This window comes from Phalaenopsis equestris, unplaced genomic scaffold (assembly GCF_001263595.1).
Source record: "Phalaenopsis equestris unplaced genomic scaffold, ASM126359v1 Scaffold000428, whole genome shotgun sequence".
Taxonomy (NCBI): Eukaryota; Viridiplantae; Streptophyta; class Magnoliopsida; order Asparagales; family Orchidaceae; genus Phalaenopsis; species Phalaenopsis equestris.
This window is the reverse complement of record NW_018164869.1, coordinates 2129756-2149662: the sequence shown is the minus strand read 5'-3', so window position 1 is coordinate 2149662 and position 19907 is coordinate 2129756. Positions and strand designations below refer to the sequence as shown.

At 32.7% G+C, this 19907-nt stretch overlaps 2 protein-coding genes across 2 annotated transcripts in view; one reads left to right on the top strand and one right to left on the bottom strand.

Moving 5' to 3' along the window:
• Positions 1-1974: 1974 nt before the first annotated feature.
• On the bottom strand, positions 1975-11004 carry LOC110027509 (ATP-dependent (S)-NAD(P)H-hydrate dehydratase). Its single transcript, XM_020728976.1, has 12 exons — positions 10794-11004; positions 10301-10574; positions 9758-9834; positions 9572-9681; positions 9389-9503; positions 7705-7767; positions 7450-7613; positions 7305-7366; positions 6675-6741; positions 3614-3682; positions 2406-2534; positions 1975-2179 (listed from the first exon to the last, which is right to left on the bottom strand). The coding sequence occupies exons 2-12, from the start codon at positions 10533-10535 to the stop codon at positions 2152-2154; spliced, it is 1119 nt and encodes a 372-aa protein (XP_020584635.1). The 5' UTR covers positions 10536-10574; positions 10794-11004; the 3' UTR covers positions 1975-2151.
• Positions 11005-12662: 1658 nt separating this feature from the next.
• LOC110027523 (pentatricopeptide repeat-containing protein At3g53700, chloroplastic-like) overlaps positions 12663-19907 on the top strand; it is an 11699-nt gene continuing 4454 nt past the window's right edge. The window contains exon 1 of the mRNA XM_020728997.1: positions 12663-14433. Within this exon, the coding sequence (XP_020584656.1) occupies positions 12683-14419 (1737 nt within the window). The 5' untranslated portion in view covers positions 12663-12682 and the 3' untranslated portion in view covers positions 14420-14433. The remainder of the gene's footprint in view (positions 14434-19907) is intronic.

The window sequence follows — 19907 nt, the reverse complement described above, 5'->3', positions numbered from 1 at the left end:
ACAATATTTAGGGCATCAAGTTATTTGTGTTGTTGCCGGTGAACAACTTTAATTTTTATTATAGGATGATTTTAGTTGAACACCTAGAGTTTAGACTTAAAACTTGTTGTGACACATTTTATTGCTATTTAAGGTGTTAAAAAATCCAAAAAAAAAAAAAAATGCTTTGTGATTTCTTGTCTCTACTATCTACACATGTTCTTGCATTATTGTATTTTCAGTAAACTATGATCATTTATCTATTAGTTTACGGTTTACTAGCGTATGCATAGGGCTTTCTCTGTTGAACTAGAAATATTTGACCCTAAAATTGAAAAAAATCATTAAATATTATTAGAAAATTCACAAAACTTACAAAGATATTCGGAGAGATTCCAAATCACATATGTTGTCAATCTTAACTACATATGTAGTTGTTGTATCTAAGAAGATAGATAATTTAGGTTTGAATTCAACACCAGGATCACTAATGAATGCTGAAAATTCTCATGGACAGTTTGGTGATTCAAGTGTTGTGCCTGTGGAGTCCTAAAATGTAATCAATAACACACCCAATAATACTTATTAAAACAAATACAATGTTAGTTAGAAAAATCATCTTAATTTTAGTTGGAATAACAACCAAAACGTAGAAAATAATTCTTGAGTTAATAACAAATAAAATACCCTAGGAAACTGGAACAATCAAGATGGCGGTTTCTCCAACTTTAGACCTAATTATCCTTTTGGATTTATATCTAATCCTCAACTTGAAGAAGTTTGGAAGACTTGGTGTTGTAAATGAGAAACCAACTACAACATCAAGTTGCAGCCTTAAAAAACATAGAGATAAAATTAGGCTGGTTGGCTAAAATAACAACCTAGTCTACGATGAAAAAGATGCAACACAAATATTGACCTTCCTTTACAGACAAAATATGTTTTTTAGGCTTCACCATTTACATCAGTGGGGGCTTGCAGTAGAGGGGTATACATCTAAGTTAGAGCTGCTTATGTTAAAGTATGAGCTTAGCTGGAGGAGAACATAGTAGCTCAATATTTGAAGAGATTGAGTTTGTCCATTGGTAAAGTGATATAGTCACAGTTTTTTTGAACATGACAGGATGTCCCGGCTCTAGCCCTAAATGTGGAGGGATAACAAAGCAGTATTAAGTCCTCACCAACATCCAAACAAAGTTCAACCAGAGGAACTGAGAACAAAATTACACCCAATGATCACCTAAGCTAATCCTGCCGAAAAAAAAAAAAAAAACATATAAAGTGGAGAAAATGTGGAGACCACAACTACTCCTAAATTCATCCCAACATAAAAAGTGCTTCAAGTATCACAATTTTGGGCACATTGTATCAAATTGCCTAAACAGAACCATGATATCCTTCATTGAGTAGGAAGAAGATGAGGACTTCAAAAAGTAAGGATGAGCAATACAATCAGTTTGGATGGATTAGTTTTAAAATTGGTCAAATCAATTGCAACCAAAATCCAGAATCCAAAAACTGAATCATCCTAAATTTTGATATAATCAAATTGATCGAATTGAAGTTTAATTAAAGTTTAATTGTTTATTGAAGTTTGGCTAAGAACGAACATTACAATTTACATTATCTTATTTACATAATATTGATTTAATTTCATGAATCCTCTATTTATTTCAATTAAATATTGCATATAATAAAAAAATTATCTTTTTTTTAGTTTATTGGACATGAATTTAAAATATAATAAAAAATAATGAAATGTCAATCTTTCTGTTTGTTCGATTGAATGAAAATTAAAACCAAACTGAAAATCGAGTACTAAAGTTTTAAAAATCAAGAACCAAAATTCATTTTTGAAATTAAAACAAATCAACCAAACTTAATCAGTTCGGTTCAATTTTTCGATTTTAGCCAAATAATGCGCACCCCTATCAAAAAGGGAGTACCAGCTTGCAACCGATGAGATAGAGATGTTAATGATTCAAATCGAGCCCATGAGAGAATCATCATTACATAAATCTTCATCGTTTGTTCAATCCAAGATACCATATGCCATTATTCTCAACATTTTAACCAAAACAGATCATATAACGGTATTACCAAAGAATTGATGCAAAACCAGCAGAGGCTCAAGTCTCCAATCTCTATGGCTTTTGACATGCTATAACTGTATCAATATGCAGGGACTATATCTTCCAAACTGTAATAAGAAAAAGTAAGGAAAGTAATTACAATGCATAGGAGAGAAGCCAATGAAAAAAGTAAAAATAAACAAGTACCAAAATAGTACCAAATCTGTTTGCATGGGATTATTTTAGTCTTAAAATCTATAAAAATGCCAAATTAATCCCCACTCTTCAAACTTAGGCTAAAATAATTCTCAGTAGGACAATTTCAGCCCATATTAAAAAAAATGGGATAAATACCTTTTTCCCAGACATTCAATGATATCAGTAGTAAGGGTTGATCTCTTCTTGTTTTCAAAAGCAAGAGAAGCTGCTTTTCTAAGCAGCGCAGAGCCTGATATGCTGCCAAGAACCATTGGATTCAATGAACTGCAACATAAAAGAGTTTGCCAGAAATTTATTCGTAAAATGTTGTAAATCAACTATCTTTAATATTAGCTCAATACCATAAAATGCTGTAAATCAACCTTCATTGTACATAAATATTGTCAATTAAAAGCCATCGTGATAGCCACGAATACAACAACAACAACAACAACAACAACAAAGCCTTAATCCCACTACGTGGGGTCGGCTACATGAATCCTTTTTCTCCATTGCGTCCTATTTAGTGTCATATTTTCATTTAGTTCTAATAAATTAAGATCATTTTTTATACAATAAGGCCAAGTCTAGCTAGGTCTACCTCTGCCTTTCTTAACATAAGTCGAAACTAAAACATCTACTCTCCTAATCTAATCATTAGATGGTCGACGTTTAATGTGATAGCCAAAAATATAATAGGAAAAATTTTATGTGCATAACTTTGCATACCTCTTCAACTGAATTTTGTAAAATGACTTAATGAATCATTTTGGATAACTACCCACAATATAAACACATATCCACTCACCACTCATCTACCAAGACAATTCAGTGATATGATAGGAGAAAGCTCCTACACATCTTTGTATGCCACTTTATTGCGTGATGTTTGAGGAGTTGAATCTGTTTCAACCTTAGATCTACCCATCTAATGTATTTTCTTAATCTTTGTTGTAAATAAATATTGTAAACCAAAAGTCATAGATATGAAGGTAGAAAAATTATGCCAGACCTTTATGTGTCACTTTAATGAGTGAGTTAGAGGAGTTAAATCTATTCTTAGCAAATCATTTTGAAGAACTGTTATCCATATAACCTTAAATCTACTCATGCTTCTTCTAATAAACACAGTTTCTATTCCTTATAATAATGTAAATAAAAAACCATTAATATGAAAAGAGAATTTTTATATACTATTGAGTGTTGTCTGAGTGGTTAAATCTATTTTTAATAATTTATTTTTGAACAACTACAATCTATATAACATCAGATCTACCTGTTTAATGCCTGTATTTTCTACTCTTCATTATACACAAATATTGTAAATTAAATGCACAAATATATAGCAGAAAATTTATGTACACCTTTGCAAGCTACTTTCATTTTTTTGCGTGGAAAGATGATGGCGCGCCCAAGACGAGAATACTGCAACACTGCCACCATGTATGAGAGCAAGGAAAAAACTTTAGCAATATCAATATTGAATAATCAAAGAAAAATTGATGTCATGTACAATAAAAAAGCTTAATATCACAATCAAAGTAAGAAAACTTGGGCCTATGCATTAAAGAAACTATGAAGTTCATCTAATAAAACATAAAAAAACTAACAACTTCAGGAAATTTAAGTTTACAAAATGTTGAAAGTGCAATAAAAGTGTAATTACAAAATACCGGAGCATCACTAGCAACACGTGGCAAGATTATTCTAAATTATTCCTAGTGATACAATTAATGTAAGAACCGAAATGTACCTTCTACTTCTCGCTATTTCCCCTGTTATTGCACCATTGATAACTTTCCTAACTTGCTCATAGCCTCACCGACTTCCCAAAATGTGATTATTCCTTTTTCTTCCTCCCCCGCTCATCTGCCGCCTTCCTAATTTGCTCGATCGAATCGCCTCTCTGTGCTACAAAAGTCAAGCTTGGGTTAGGGCATGAACAACTCCTCAACTCCTCTTACTGCCCTCTATCGAAGCCCTTTGATCTCCCTTCTCTCTGCCTCTCTCCTGATTTTGCTCAAAATCATCGCCTTCATGACCGAACCACGCGCAATAGTGCCGCGTTTAGAGTTAACAGAGAAGGAAACTACGGGATCACAACTTACAGAATCTGCCGAAACTCCCTCCTACCTGAAACCATTGAGAAAGGTAATCCTTGCTTTCTTCCCTCTCGCGCACTTCAGCTTATCTAAAACGAGATTCATGACAAAGGAGGAACGAGATTTAAGAAATGAATAATTAAAAGATATTTTTATTGGCTATTATGTTTCCTTAATAAAATTTATTCAAAAATCTATTTTTCCTTTTATCAAAATATAACAAAACTAAATTATTGTTTTAATTGTTAGTGAAAGTTTACTTTGGTTCATAAGTTCTTACTTTTAATAATAATAATAAAGTAAGAGCAATAATGATAGTAATAATAATCATAATAATGAACGTCGCTTAGATTATACCTAAGTAATAAATGCATGATTAATCTTACTTTCTAATTGATGTAAGATTGATAGTCGAACGGTCAAATTCATAGAAGTATCATGTTTGTCGCCTCGAGGTAAGTAATTTTTCTTTATTATGGGTATCCTTTCTAATTATGGGTGTTGACATTGCTAATTGTATTATATTTCTAGCTAATTTTAGGGTTGTGAATTAGAACCTTTCAAATCTTATTCACATAATTGCAATAGTTTCTATTTTTCCTCAAAATGACCTTAATGGGTAATTAGGCTTGTTTTATTCCTGCTCGGCCTCATTTTTATTGTTCACCCTTCATTATTTTAATATTGACTAATTATTTCTTATATTTGATGTGGCAAATCTCATTAATTCAGTTTCATAATTGTTATAAATATTAGTGGACATTTTGTAGTTATATTATCATATTGATTGTGATGCATGAAATATAACCAATATTATAACAGTATTATGTCGGTATTAAAATCTTTTGTTATAACTAGCCGGGTCGACGGATCCTTCAGAGAAATCAATGAATTTTATCGTAGTAAACCGACTATAACATACATACATAAATATTTGTATATTATGAGGTAGTGTGAAATGATTGATTATTCATATATGTACCGTATTACTTGATATTGTAAAATATAACTTTTTTTAAAAATGTGCATGTGTTCAAATAATTTTTATTCATGATTATGAACATTTGATAGTCCTTACAAATTCTTTTATACACATAATAAATTGTTCATATTTAACGTCGTATTGCAAGCCTTATTTTCTTTACCATTTATGTTTTAATATATAATAGTTATTTACTGAATTTGGTTTTCAAATTCACCCATTGATATTTTTATATGACAGGTTTCACTCCACCACTTATCGAATCATCTCCACCGAAGCAGACTTTCCAGATTTAGATTTTCTATTAGTATTTTTCCAGTTTCGTACGAGTTATTATATTTTCTTTTTGGGTTTGGGCAGTTGTTTTTGTAATTTCATTTTAGTTTATTCCAGTTGTATTGGTTGTACTATTATTTATGGAATAAAATTTTGAATTTTTCTTATTTATTTTTATCATTACTTACATATATTTTTTTCCTTTTAAGAATACAAAACATATTCAATTCTTTTCATCATGCTCTGTGTTGTTGGGGTATACCGTCTTTGAGACCCGGGGTGTGACACTTAAAGCACAATTAAAGCATAGAGTAACAAATCTCAATCATCCACCTACTTTTGGTTGTTGGGATTAAGATCCACTCATTTTTTTCAAAATCATTTCAATCTTGATAAATTCAATCACAACTGCTCAAAATATGATAAATTATCCCTAAGAACATAGAGACATTTGATATTTTATCTTCTTGCAAATTGAATATTATGATTAGAAAAAAATGAAGGGTATGGAAATAAAAAGAGGACAGGATGATATAATGCTTTAATGAAAGAAAAGTAGCACTTAACATCCAAATAAATCAACATGGAGGCAGATATTATCATAGAGCAGGCAGATGAACCAAATAATTGAATGTCAGAAATAGGGGCATTTGCATGCATACCAACTAATTCTTATGTATTTACATATCTAAACACCTAAAGTTTACCTTTTACATTTAAACCAGATAAATCTTTCACATCACATAAAAATAACACTATTTATTTCAACTTTTAAAAAGGGAAAAACACCTTTTAATGCATAAGTTTTTTATTTTTATTTTTATTATTTAAATTTTTTTATACACACACACACCAAACGCATGCACACTGCAGGTGGAAAGCCTAGAACCCAAGACATCCTGATTGATAGACAAAACTCTCAACCACCATAACAAGGTGGCTTGCATACCTTTTCATGCATAGGTAAGTTGGCATATATGTACAAATTGATGTTTAGGTGATAGACATGTAAACAACATAGGAATGGAGTGTTATGTATGTAAATCTCCCTTTGAAATAACCTACCTCCCAGAGAGTATATCGCCTTGACCGCCACAACGTCTAGGGGATCCAAAAATGCTCACCTGATTAACTTTTATCATAGAAAACATCCACAAAAAGCTAACCTCAATAAATAGGTACAATGAGTTGGCCAAATAAGCAGCATAGATAAGTACTATATTTAAAAATGTGGCATTTACATACATACTAACCAATTCTCATGTATTTACATATATAACACCTAAATTTTGCATTTTTTACATTTCTACCACCCAAATTTTCATATCACATCAAGAATACCATTATTTTAACTTTTAGAAAGTGAAATACACCTTTTTCATGCACAAATAAGGTGGCATATATGTAAAAATAGAAGTTAGGTGTTAAATATATAAATACAAAAGTAGTGAGTGTGTTCAATTCTTTTGAGACCTGAAATCCCATATGATTTGTTAACTCATACAACTCGGGAGGATCTTGAAAAAGGAGTTAGAAGAAGCTGAGGGATTTTCCGATAGAGAGATGACCAAAGTCTTTCAATAGTAGGTTATATACAGTGGTATGTATGTAAATCTTCCTTTCACAATAGTTAACCCATGAAGAGATATATAAGTGCATTCACATTGAAAGATCAATTCAGAACAGCATATTTACCAGTTACACCATCACTAATAAGATCTGCTTTTCCTTTTCTTAAGATAGTTACTCCACCAATGCTGACAATACAGAAAATCAATGTAAGATTAATTTTCTAATTTAGTGAAAAAATAATAGAAAATGCAAAAAAAAAAATGATCACCTTCTGGCAAGAGATGCCAACTCTTTGCTAGAATCTTTATCATTTACTTCGCATTGTAGGACTTTTTCAACCAGGCGTTTGTACTCGTTGACATTTGGTGTTAAAACAGCCAAAGAATTCCCCTTAATTAGATCCATGTTGTTTGTGACTAAAAAAAGACCATCCTGTGAAACATGAAAGTATATGAAACTATGACTACTAAGAATTGTGGGCAACAAATGGTTGAGAATGTTAAATCAGTAATTGCAGACATACCCCATCAATAACAGTGGGAATTTCGGCATCACGTGCATGCCTCATGATATCGCTAACACAATTCTGAGGAGACAAAGCAATAATGAGATTCAAGAAAATTCTAAGGGTTCTTGTTGAGGTTTGTAAGCTAACTTGAAAAATACTAATATTTATGTTTTCCTAGAGTTCTTATTGTGGGATGACGCTCGGTCAAGTGAAGGACACAGATAACAACCTCATGGAAACGTGAATTTGCTTTAAAAATCCCTAAAAAATTAGCTTGCTTGAGCAAATCCTGAACTGGATCGAGATATCTCGAGATAGAATCAAAAAGTAATGTGGGGAAGGTTATACATGTATGTTGGCTATGTTTGGCTCGAATTGAACTTGGATCAAGTTAGAAAGCAACATTTGGCTTTGATCAAGATTGATCAATCCAACCTATAACTAGTTCAACTTGAGATCAATTTAATCAATCTACCTAGTGCTCTGGTAGAGCAAGCAATCTGAAGGTTTTTTTTATAGGGATATGTATGGAACTCCTTCAACAAGTAAACTTAATGACATGGGATGATAAAGTCATCTTCCAATGTAGTTGTGGGAGGTAGAAGAGCATTTCTCCTTGTAAAGTTAGGAATTCACCTAGCTTGTCAATTTTGTTCAAACGTCGAAACTTGATCTATGATCACTCGAATTTTAACGGAGTCAAAATATATTTGCTTTGCTTCGAACATGACTCTCTCCTGTGTGTGCATCTGATCCTATTTAGAAATTTAGAGAATATTAATAAAATTAAAGGACGGCAAGAAATAACTCTAAAATTGACTTGGAATCGAACGTTAGCTCACATTAACTTGACTTGATACCATCCCCTCCTATTTAAATTCATAAAAGAAAAAAATTACCTCTAGCTTATACAATATTATAGTTTATTTCATGCTTATCTGCACGCATAAAAGCAAAACTAAACAAAAAGAAACATGTGAAACTAATTTTAATATCAATTGCATAGTCAAAGGCATGCAAGGGTAAACCAGGAAAAATTAATCATTAGCTTATAAATATTAATAATATGAGGGACATTTACATACATACCACCCAATTCTTATATATATATCACCAAAAACTTTGCTTTTTTACTACTATGACACCCAAATCTTTAATATCACATAGAAAACACGACCACTTTAAATTTTATGAAGTGAAATAAACCTTTTCATGCATAGGTAAGGTGGTTTGTATGTAATTGAAGTATAGGTGTTAGACATGTAAATACACAGGAATCGAGTGCTATGTATGCAAATCTTCCATAATATAATTACCACCACCTCTTACTCGCATTTTGACTTGATAAAGACTTAGATAGCTTGTTAGCATTGAATGAGATGATATTGTTTAGAACATGTCACGAACTAAATTACAGCTTAGCTACAAGGTTGTAAGAAGCAAGCAATCCAAAATTCCATAGACTTCCAAGTAGAAGCAGAAACGAGAACGAGCCGTAAGATGAACATCTAAACTAGAGGAGCTACACAATTACCCAATAATAAAAGGAGGGAGATTAATAAATATTTGAGTACTAAATATGAAAGTATAGGTGCGAGATATGTAAATACATAAGAATCGTATGCTATGCATGTAAATGCCCCAAAAATTAAACAGTTGATATATCTTCTAGAGGAAAATTTGAAACAAATGAACACACCAGGAGAAATGGATCCCGTCCAAGACCAGGACCAACAACGATGCAATCAAACCTTTCCATCCACTTCTTAACTTCACCAATCACCTTTGCAGAAACAATTGCTTTCTCCTCATCTCTAAAAGTATTGGCATCATTAGAACGAAGAAGAATGGCTAAAGCTCAACAAATGAAGCAAAAAGGTACCTCACACTGTATGATTCTTCAAGAACAGGATGAACAATCAACTCGGGGCTATAACATTTTATAACCGCTGCAGCATCTTTAGTACAGAAAATATGTGACAAATCTGCACCCTGCACGACACAATCATTTTAAAATTTGCAGCAGGTTTAATTGAAAACTAATGCAAGAGAAAAAAAAAAAACTAACAATTTTGAGGGCTGATATGGCAGCAAAATAAGGAGCTCCCGTATATTCACGACAGCCACCAATCACTGCAACCTTTCCTGAACCACAAAAAAAGCTATGCTGACCATTTCACAAAAGATGGCTTGGAATGAATGGAAAGGACTAAATAAAAACAACAGTTAGATATGAACAAATACATGGACATAGAAAAAACAATTTGAATATAAATGTTTAGGGCATTAACGTTAATCATTCAATCATAAAAACAGAGAAAAATCTGGTCAGAGGTCAAATAATTCATCAATTTCTTGGTAATCGATAACACCACACAAATAATTCAAACACAACCCAGAGAAATGTAACAACTACCGACTGCCATTTCATTGATGTAGCATCAGAAAGAGATGAAATTCGTTCCTAAATGAACAAAACTGCAAATTTATCCAAAACTGATAAAAGACAACACCTGGCTGAACATACAACAAACCACTTCCAGATAATGAAAAACTTGGAAATCAAATCATTATCAGGCATTACTTCTTCCTTGGCAAACAAAGCATTTACCCGCTTGGCCTTTATAGAGAATAGGATCCAATTTTGGTGTAATTTTTCTCATCACGCTCTCAGCATCAGCCTCTGCAACAGAAATGCTTGAGCCCACTGCTCGTCCTCCTCCTTCCATATGAACTCTACAGCAGTAACCGCCCAAAGATCTTATCAGAAAAAGCTGCCTTCTATAAACAGAAGAAGATGCCAGCATGCAATTCTCCAAGCAGGTGGGAGAATTAATAAAGTTCATGTCATCCTTGTCATGTCAAGCGGTCGGCAAGTCATCCACCTGCACAGAAAATCACAGGAGAGAACACCCAATTTTGAGACAACTAAGAGCCGTCGGGTAACAATGAGCTGTCTGGTAAAGGATTTAGAGCAGGATTTAAGTTTAACCCTGCCAGAAGGTCACTTTCGACAACTTAAATCCCCGGATTTACTAAATCCAAATTTCGCCCGCAATCCTGGAACTCGCGAAGAGGCACGCGCGAACAGGAAAATCGCTCACCTTCCTCAATGGTTTCGGGTAGGAGCGGAGCCGAAGGAGGAGAAACTCTCTGTACGCAGCGATCCCATCCTCGTCTTCCCAGCTTGTTGGGTAATGAATGATTAGTATGGAACAGAAGTAGAGCAATCAAGAAACCCTAACCTGCTAGCGAGAGAGAGAGAGAGAGTATCTGAAAATTTGAGTTACGTTTATCCGGATAAGTAAATTGCAATCTGAACTCCAAACGTAACATTACTTTCCTTATCATACACGTAATCTTTAATTTGTGGAAAAATATTACATCAGTATTATGCACGTGCGTAGCTAATAAAATCACGCCACGACACCCCACGCGACAGAGAAAAGAAAATGACGTAGTAACACGGGAAATATTCCCCCCGTGTTATTCATGTGTTATTTTGTATTATCGATGTGTTATTATGTTATTATAACACCAATAATATTCTCAGGACACCATTACACATGAATAACACACAATAACACCAGAATAACACGAGAAAATATTCCCGACAAAAAAAACGACACAGTAACACTGGAGAATATTCCCCCATGTTATTCATGTGTTATTGATATGTTATTATGTTATTATAACACCAGGAATATTCTCATGACACAATAACACATGAATAACACCGGACAAAACCGTTTTTTTTTTTATGTTGTGTGGTGTGTTGTGGCGTGATTTCAACGTGTGTGGTAGTGATATAATATTTTTTTCTTAGTTTGTAAGTACATATCATTTATCGTCTTATTTATGCATCAAAAATATATTTCCCATTAGAATGGTTGAAATTTTTATTAAAAATAAAAGATGTTGATGATATAAATATAAAAAGTAAAATTTAGATATTAGGCATATAAATTCATGAAAATATATCAATATGGAATTATACATGTAAATATCTCTGAAAGATTTATCTACCATGCCACATGATTCTTAAGTTTTTACATATTGAGCTCCTAAATTGAAAATTTTTACATAAATGCCATCTTATTTATGCATGAGCGGACATTTCACTTGTTAAAAGTTAAATAATCATACTAGTTATGTCATATTAAATATTGTAGTGTTAAAAATGTAAAACCTAAAACTTAGATGTTAGATATGTAAATACATAATAGTTGGGTGGTATGTATGTAAATTTGACTTTATATGCATCATAATAATTGTAATTTGGGAAATATTGTCCTTTTTTATTTTCTTATGAAAACATATTTAAATGTTTTTTAATACAAAAATATATTACAATATATGTATAAAATGAAAAAAATATATGCATACCACTCAATTCCTATGCATTTATATTATTAAACATCTAACATCTAATGGCCAATTTTTATACATATGTTATACTTGCGAAAGATGTATATATTTTTTAAGATAAAATGGTAATATTTTTAATAATGTAAAAAATTTGAGTGATATGAATATACAAATTAAATATGAAAATACGTAGGAATTGATAATATTCTATCTGTGTTATTTATAAAAATAATGTGTTATTCGAGTATTATATGGTGTTATTCGATTATTTTACGGTGTTATTGGAATATTTTATCGTGTTACTTGATTTGAGGTTGAAGTGTTATTGAAATATTCCCACACATTACTTGATTTGGGGCTGTGTTATTCCAATAACATAGTGAAAATTGAAATAACATGGAAATATGTCGAATAACATAACCCCAAATCAAATAACGCGGAGAAATATTTCAATAACACCGCAAAATAATCGAATAACATTATATAATACTTGAATAACACAACAATTTTATAAATAATGTAGATGAAATATTTTGGTAACACAGCCGAATATTCCAAATCTTAGCTCTACTTTAGAGGTACTCAGCTAATATTTTTTGGTTCTTCAGGCCACTTGCAGTTTGAAATGATCTGTAAACAAAGCCGTAATTTTTCTGCAGCTCTCTTCTTCTCCTTCAATTCTCTGCGGCGCGCCTCCTTTCGTTCGAAGACAAACCCTAAAGCCCAAACAACTCTTCCCAACAGAGTCCCCAAATCCACGAGCTACACCAATCCCCTGGCCGGCGGTGATCGCCGGACGATCCTATCAGCCATTCCTTCGCCGTCTGCACCGTCCGACTCCACAGCTGCCTCTATTGTCTCCCTTCTTTCGGAACCCTCCGATATTCCTCTCGACCTCGATTTCCAGCTCCAAAACTTCAAGAACAAGCTCACCTCCGACATTGTGCTTCGAATTCTCAGAAACTACAAGCAATTGGGGAGATCCCGAACCCTAGAGTTTTTCTCATGGGCTGGGTTTCAGCTTGAGTTTCGTTTCGATGATGCGGTGGTGGAGTACATGACCGACTTTCTCGGCCGGAGGAAACTCTTCGACGACCTCAAGTGGCTTCTGAAGACGGCGGCATCGCGAAGAGGAGGCGTCTCGACACGATCGGTCGCCATTAGTATAAGATTCCTCGGAAGGCAAGGGAGGATCATGGAGGCGCTGGCTTTGTTTGAAGGGATGGAGTTGGAGTTCTTCTGTAGACCGGATAATCTCGTATTCAACAACATTCTGTACGTGCTCTGCAGAAAAGATCCACATGAGGACTCCATGGATGCCGCGCTCTTAATCTTTCGACAAATGGGTCAGCCTGATGAGTTCTCATACAGCAACATCCTTATCGGCCTATCCAGGTTTGGTAGATTCGAGATTGCCACTCAGATTTTCCATGAAATGAGTAGAGCTCATCTGATTCCTACTAGAACTGCAGCCAACATTCTTATTAAACAATTTTGTGAATCTGGTGGGAAAAGGAATTTGGTTGAGAAGGTTAGAGTTACAAGTTTTCGTAATCCATTTGAAATATTGGTTCCCTGTGTTAGAGCCGAGAGTTCTATAGAGTCAGCAGTAGAGTTGTTTTGGGCGATTTTTGAGCTGAATTTGGTGCCCAGTGGACATGTGATTAATTCTCTAATTACAGAATTATCTCATTTGCAGAAGTTTGAGGAGGCATTTGAAATTCTGAAAATGGTTGGTGATAGGAAACTGAGATGTGGTGATAAGAGCTATATGATAGTTATACAGGAATTGTGCAAAATTTGTAGAGCAGATGAAGCTTCTGGTTTGTTTGAGAAGATGTTGTCTGTAGGTTTTAAGCCAAAAGTTGCAGGCTACAATTCATTGATTCAAATGTTTTGCAGCCTAAGGCATGTGGAGGAAGCGAAGAAATACTTTGATTTGATGAAGAAGAAGAGGTGTGAGCCAGATCATGCAACATATTATTTGCTGATTAATGCGTACAGTGAAGTTCGGAGTTGGGAGGCTGCTTATGAAATGGTGATGGAAATGATGGATATGGGATGGAATCCTAATTTTGATTTATGTAGGGTGCTGGGTGGCATTTTAAGAGAGAATGGGAGGAATGATTTGGTTCTGAAGATGGAAAGGAATATGGAGATTCAGCTCCTGCACGGTGATTGTAAGGCTGGGAGAGTTGATGCTGCCTATGAAAAATTGAAGGGGATGCTTTCTAAAGGGTTCTATCCGCCAATTTATGTAAAAGATGCGTTTGAGAAAGCATTTAGAAAGGCTGGGAAGTGGAAGATAGCCTCTCAAATCCTCAGTGAAATGGATCAATTTGCAATTCAGAAAAACGATTAGTCTTCATAAAGAAGGTATGGGCATATCATTCAATTTTTATGTATTTCATATATAACACCATGAAAGGGTGTGTTTCACTCTTTAAAAGTTAAAATAGTGGTATTTTGGATGAGATAGGAAAGATTTGGGTGGTATAATGTAAAACATAAAGTTTAGGTGCTATATATGTAACTACATAGGAGTGACCAGCGAAAATGGATGGATTGAAGGACCGCTACCAACCCTAAAAGACACAGAGATCAAACTCAAGACTTTGACAATAACTTTTCTAATGAATTTCAAATCTTCTAGCCAAAATTGTCATTAAGATGCCAACATTGGCAGACATTATGGTCAACTTCACACTGGCTATAGTTGAGAAGAAGACCAAAACCAATGAAGATTTACTTTGGACTCTCTTTATTTGTAAAGCCTTTAGAGTCCTTGGAGCTGGAGTTGAGGTTGTATTAAAGAGTTTTGGATGAATAATACTCACTCACTTTAAAAGAGTCACCAATAATTAGGGTGATTATGAAGCTTTAATTATTGATTTGTGATTTGAGTTTATAGAGCTCGAGATCCAACTATGCTAAAATAGCTTTTCAAAGTCTGAACATAAATTATCAAGTTTTAATAGTTACAAATTAAACATTTCTCAACATTAATAACAACAACCACAACAAACTTTTATCCTACAAAGTGGGGTCAGCTACATGGACCCTTTTTCTCCATCATGTCCGATTCAGTGTTATATTTTCATTTAATTCTAATAAATCAAGATCATTTTTTATTCAATATGTCCATGTCTTTTTAGGTCTATCTTTACCTTTCTTAACATAAGTTGAATCTAAAACATCTATCCTTCTAACCTGATCATCATATTTTCAACATTGAATGTGACCAAACCATCTAAGACGACTTTTTAATCTTGTCTGCTACTGAAGCTACATCAACCCTTTCACGGATATATTCATCTCACATGTTCTCTCTAGGTGCAAAGGCACTCATTCACCTAAGCATTCTCATCTCAACAACACTTAACTTAGTTTTGTGCTTCTCTTTTATGGGTCAACATTCTGCGGCATAAAGCAGTGCAGGTCTCACTATCTTATAAAATTTTCCTTGAAGTCTAAGCGGTAGTTTTCTATCACACGATAGGCTCGATGCATTCCTCCATTTCAGCCATCCAACTTGAATTCTACTAATAACATCCCCATATATATCATCATCACTTTGAACAATAGACTCGAGCAATAGACTCGAGATCTCGAGATATCTAAAACTTTCACTCCTTTTAATAATTTGATCACTCATTGTTACAACTTTGTCACTAGATCTACTACTACTAAAATTAAATTTTATGTATTCAGTTTTAGATCTACTCAAACGAAGGCCTTTAGACTATAAAGTAGACCTCCATAATTCAAGTTTTTTTCTAATTCTTTCTTTAGTCTTATCCATAAGAAGGGTATCATTAATGAAAATCATTCACCAAGGTACATCCTCCTGTAAATATCTAGTAAGAACATCAATAACTAAAGCAAAGGGATTTGTGCTCAAACCTGATCCTTGATGTAATCCAACTGAAATGTCAAAATACTTGGTCAATCCTTCTATTCGAACTGAAACAACTCCAGCATGCATCTCTTTAATGACTTGAATGGAAGTCATATCAACACCTTTCTTTTCTAGAACTCTCATAGAACTTCCCTTAGAACTTTGTCGTAAGCTTTTTCTAAATCAATAAAAATCATATGTAGATCCTCCTTACTCTCTTTATACTTCTCCACCCAATCTCTCAATAAATATATAGCTTCCATAGTAGACTTGTCTAATATAAATTAAAATTGATTATGAGAAATCTTTGTATCATGTCTTAACCTATATTCAATTACTCTCTCTCATAATTTTAATCTATGTCGCATTAACTTAATTCCTCAATATTTTGCCCACTCTTGTGCATCCTCTTTATTAGTAGAAATTAGGCCAAAATATTATTCCTCCACTTAGACATCTTTTTAGTTTTTAAAATAAAATTAGAAAGCCAAAAAATTTTCAAATCTCCTAATTATTTATACACTTCTATTGGGATACTATTAGGTCATACAGATTTTTCACCATTAATTTTTTTAAAGTTTTATCAACTCTTTTTTTTACCAATTCGAAGATGAAAACAAAAAAATTTTATTATTATTAACGATATTAAGATCATTAAAGTCGATCGACTTTTCAAGAATTGCATTGAAAAGTTTATCGAAATATTTTACCCACCTATGTTGAACATTTTCATTTAAGATAAATACTTTTTCGATTTTTATTTTTAATACACTTTACTTTAATTAAATCTTTTTATTTCTCTTTATTTGATTAAATTATATATATACTATTTTTGGTATCTAATTTATTATAAAGATCACTAAAAACAAAATTTTTGGCATCTAAAATAATTCTCTTATACTCCCTATGACCCACCCTATATTTTTTCAGTTCTTTAAATTTTTACATTTAAATCATTTTTTAACAAAGTTTTTTTATATCTTCTCTTCTTTTGCACATTATAATTCCACCACAAACTATTTTTATTTATAATTTTTTTTTCTTTTGATTTTCTAAGTATATATTTTTGTCACTTATTTAAAAGTGTTTATTACTTCATCTCACATAGAATTAGCTTCTTCGCAAACATCTCAAATCTTAAAATCTTTAAGTTTGCTCATAAAAATATTTTTATTTATTTATTTTTTAAAGTGTCATCATCTAATTATATGACAATGTTTCATTGTATTTTTTACTTTCTAAGTATATATTTTTGAAGTGTCATCATCTCACACTTAACACTGTCGTTGCCGGTCCCAAGCTCGGATGCGAAAAGTGGAGGGTTGTGTTAGGTAGTCGACAGCTAACGTAAAACTTGTCGAAAAAAAATCATGCATGAATCCTTTTGATCATTGTGTAAGTGTTAGGGCGTCCCCTGGAAGCGACACACTGTATTAGCCTGAATACAGTAAAAAGTGTGCAAGGGCCGCTACATCGGCGCCAGGGTGTAGTGTTAAATAAGCAAGAGTTCCCACATTACGGGCGAATAAGGGTAAAGAAGTTAGTCCATGAAACTAATGAAACTAATATTAGGATAAGATCTTGGAATATAGGTATTCTCAATGGTAAATTAATAAAATTAGTTGATATTATGATTCATAGGAAAATTAATATCTTATGTATTCAAGAAACTAAGTGGGTTTGAGAAAAGAATAAGGTGATTGATAATTTAGGTTTTAAACTTTGGTATTCTGGTAAGAGTCGCACTAGAAATGGTGTAGGTGTTATTATAGATAGGAGTTTGAAAGATAATGTTGTAAAAATTAATAGAGTTGGTGATAGAATTATAACCCTTAAGATTATCATTGATATTAAGATTTTTAATATTATAAGTGCTTATGCTCCTCAAGTAGGTTTAGATACAGGGTCTAAAAATAAATTTTGGAATGCCTTAGAAGACTTAATACAAATGATACTTTTTGAAGAAATTTTTTTTTTGGAGGAGATTTAAGTGGACATGTCGGTAGAGTGGTTGAAGATTTCAGAAGTATTCATGGTAACTACGACTTTGGAGTAACTAATGAAGAAGGTTGAACTATTTTAGATTTTGCTTTAGCGTATGATTTTGTTATTATTAATATTTTATTCAAGAAAAAAGATGAACATCTTATTACTTATAAGAGTGAATCTGATAAAACACAAATTGATTATTTTCTTATGAGAAGAAAAGATCGTCGCGACTGTAAAGATTGTAAGGTCATTCCAAGTGAAAATTTAAGTACCTAACATCATTTATTAGTTTTAAATTTTAAGATTAAGAGTTATAAAATAAAAAAAAATACTAGGACTAATCATCGTAGAATTAGATAAAGAAACTTAAAATACACAAATAAAATTATTTTTTATGAGTAAAATTCAAGATTTCAAAATTTGGGATATTCATAAAGAAGCAAATGTTAAGTGAGATATAGTAACAAACACTATTAAACAAGTAGCAAAAGATGTGCTTGGAGAATCAAAAGAAAAATTATTTACAAATAAAAATAATTGGTGGTGGAATAATAATGTGCAAGAAAAGATAAAATATAAGAAGTTATGTTATAAAAATTGGTTTAAATGTAAAAGCTTAGAGAAGTGAGAAAAATATCAAACGGCCCGCAGGGAGTCTAAAAGAACAATCTGTGACGCTAAAAATTTGGCTTTTAATGATCTTTATAATAGATTAAATACTAAGGAGGGTGAAAAATATATGTATAAACTAGCCAAACAAAGAGAAAAAAAAGTAAAGATTTAACTCAAGTAAAGTGTATTAAAGATGAAAATCAAAAAGTACTTTTCTTAGAAAAAGATATTCAACATAGGTGGGTGAGTTACTTTGATAAACTTTTTAATGAAGTTTCTGAAAATACGATCGAACTTAGTGATTTTATTATCGTAAATAATAGATAAAACATTTTTTTTTACCGTCGCATTAGCAAAAGAGAAGTTGAGGAGGCTTTAAAGAAAACCAAGGGTGGAAAGTCTGTAGGACCTGATGATATCCCAATTGAAGTGTGGAAATATTTGGGAGATTTGGGAGTTTCTTGGCTTACTAAACTCTTTAATATTATTTTAAAAACTAAAAAGATGCCTGATAAAGTTCCAAGAGATACATTTATTGAGAGGTTTGATGAAGAAGTTCAGAGATAATAAGGAGAATCTACATTTAATTTTTATTGATTTAGAAAAAGCTTACGATAAGGTTCCTACTGTTGTCGCCACCACCGCCAACAGCTTGTTGTCAGCGCCTGTCGTCACAATTGTTATTCGCAAGCTGTCGCCTCAAGGCCATGGTGTTGTTGCAACTGATCACCACCACCGCCAATATTGTCGAGCATATTTTATATTAATTTTATTTTTCTTCAAACCAAACACAAATATATAAATTAATGTATTTATTTTATACCAAACCAAAATAACTTCAATGTATTTTAAATACACAACGTCTCAATTATACAATATTCATTTTATATTTCATTCCTTTTTTTAGTAAATTCAACAACACCTCAATCTTTGAGTCTAAAGGCCTTCATTTAAGTAGAACTAAAACTGAATACATGGAATGTAATTTTAGTAGTAATAGCTCTAGTGACAGAAGTGTGACTTTGGGTGATCAAATTATTAAAAGGTGTGAACGATTTAGATATCTTGGGTCCGTTGTCCAAAGCGATGGTGATATAGATGGGGATGTTAATAGTAGAATTCAAGTTGGTTGGTTGAAGTGGAGGAATGCTTCGGGCCTTTTGTGTGATAGAAAAGTACCGCTAAGACTGAAACAAAAATTTTATAAGACGTGGTGAGGCCTGCAATGCTCTATGGCGCTGAATGTTGGCCTTTAAAAGAGAAGCATAATAATAAGTTAAGTGTTGCCGAAATGAGAATGATTAGGTGGATGAGTGGCTTTACACTTAGAGACAAAATGCAGAATGAATAT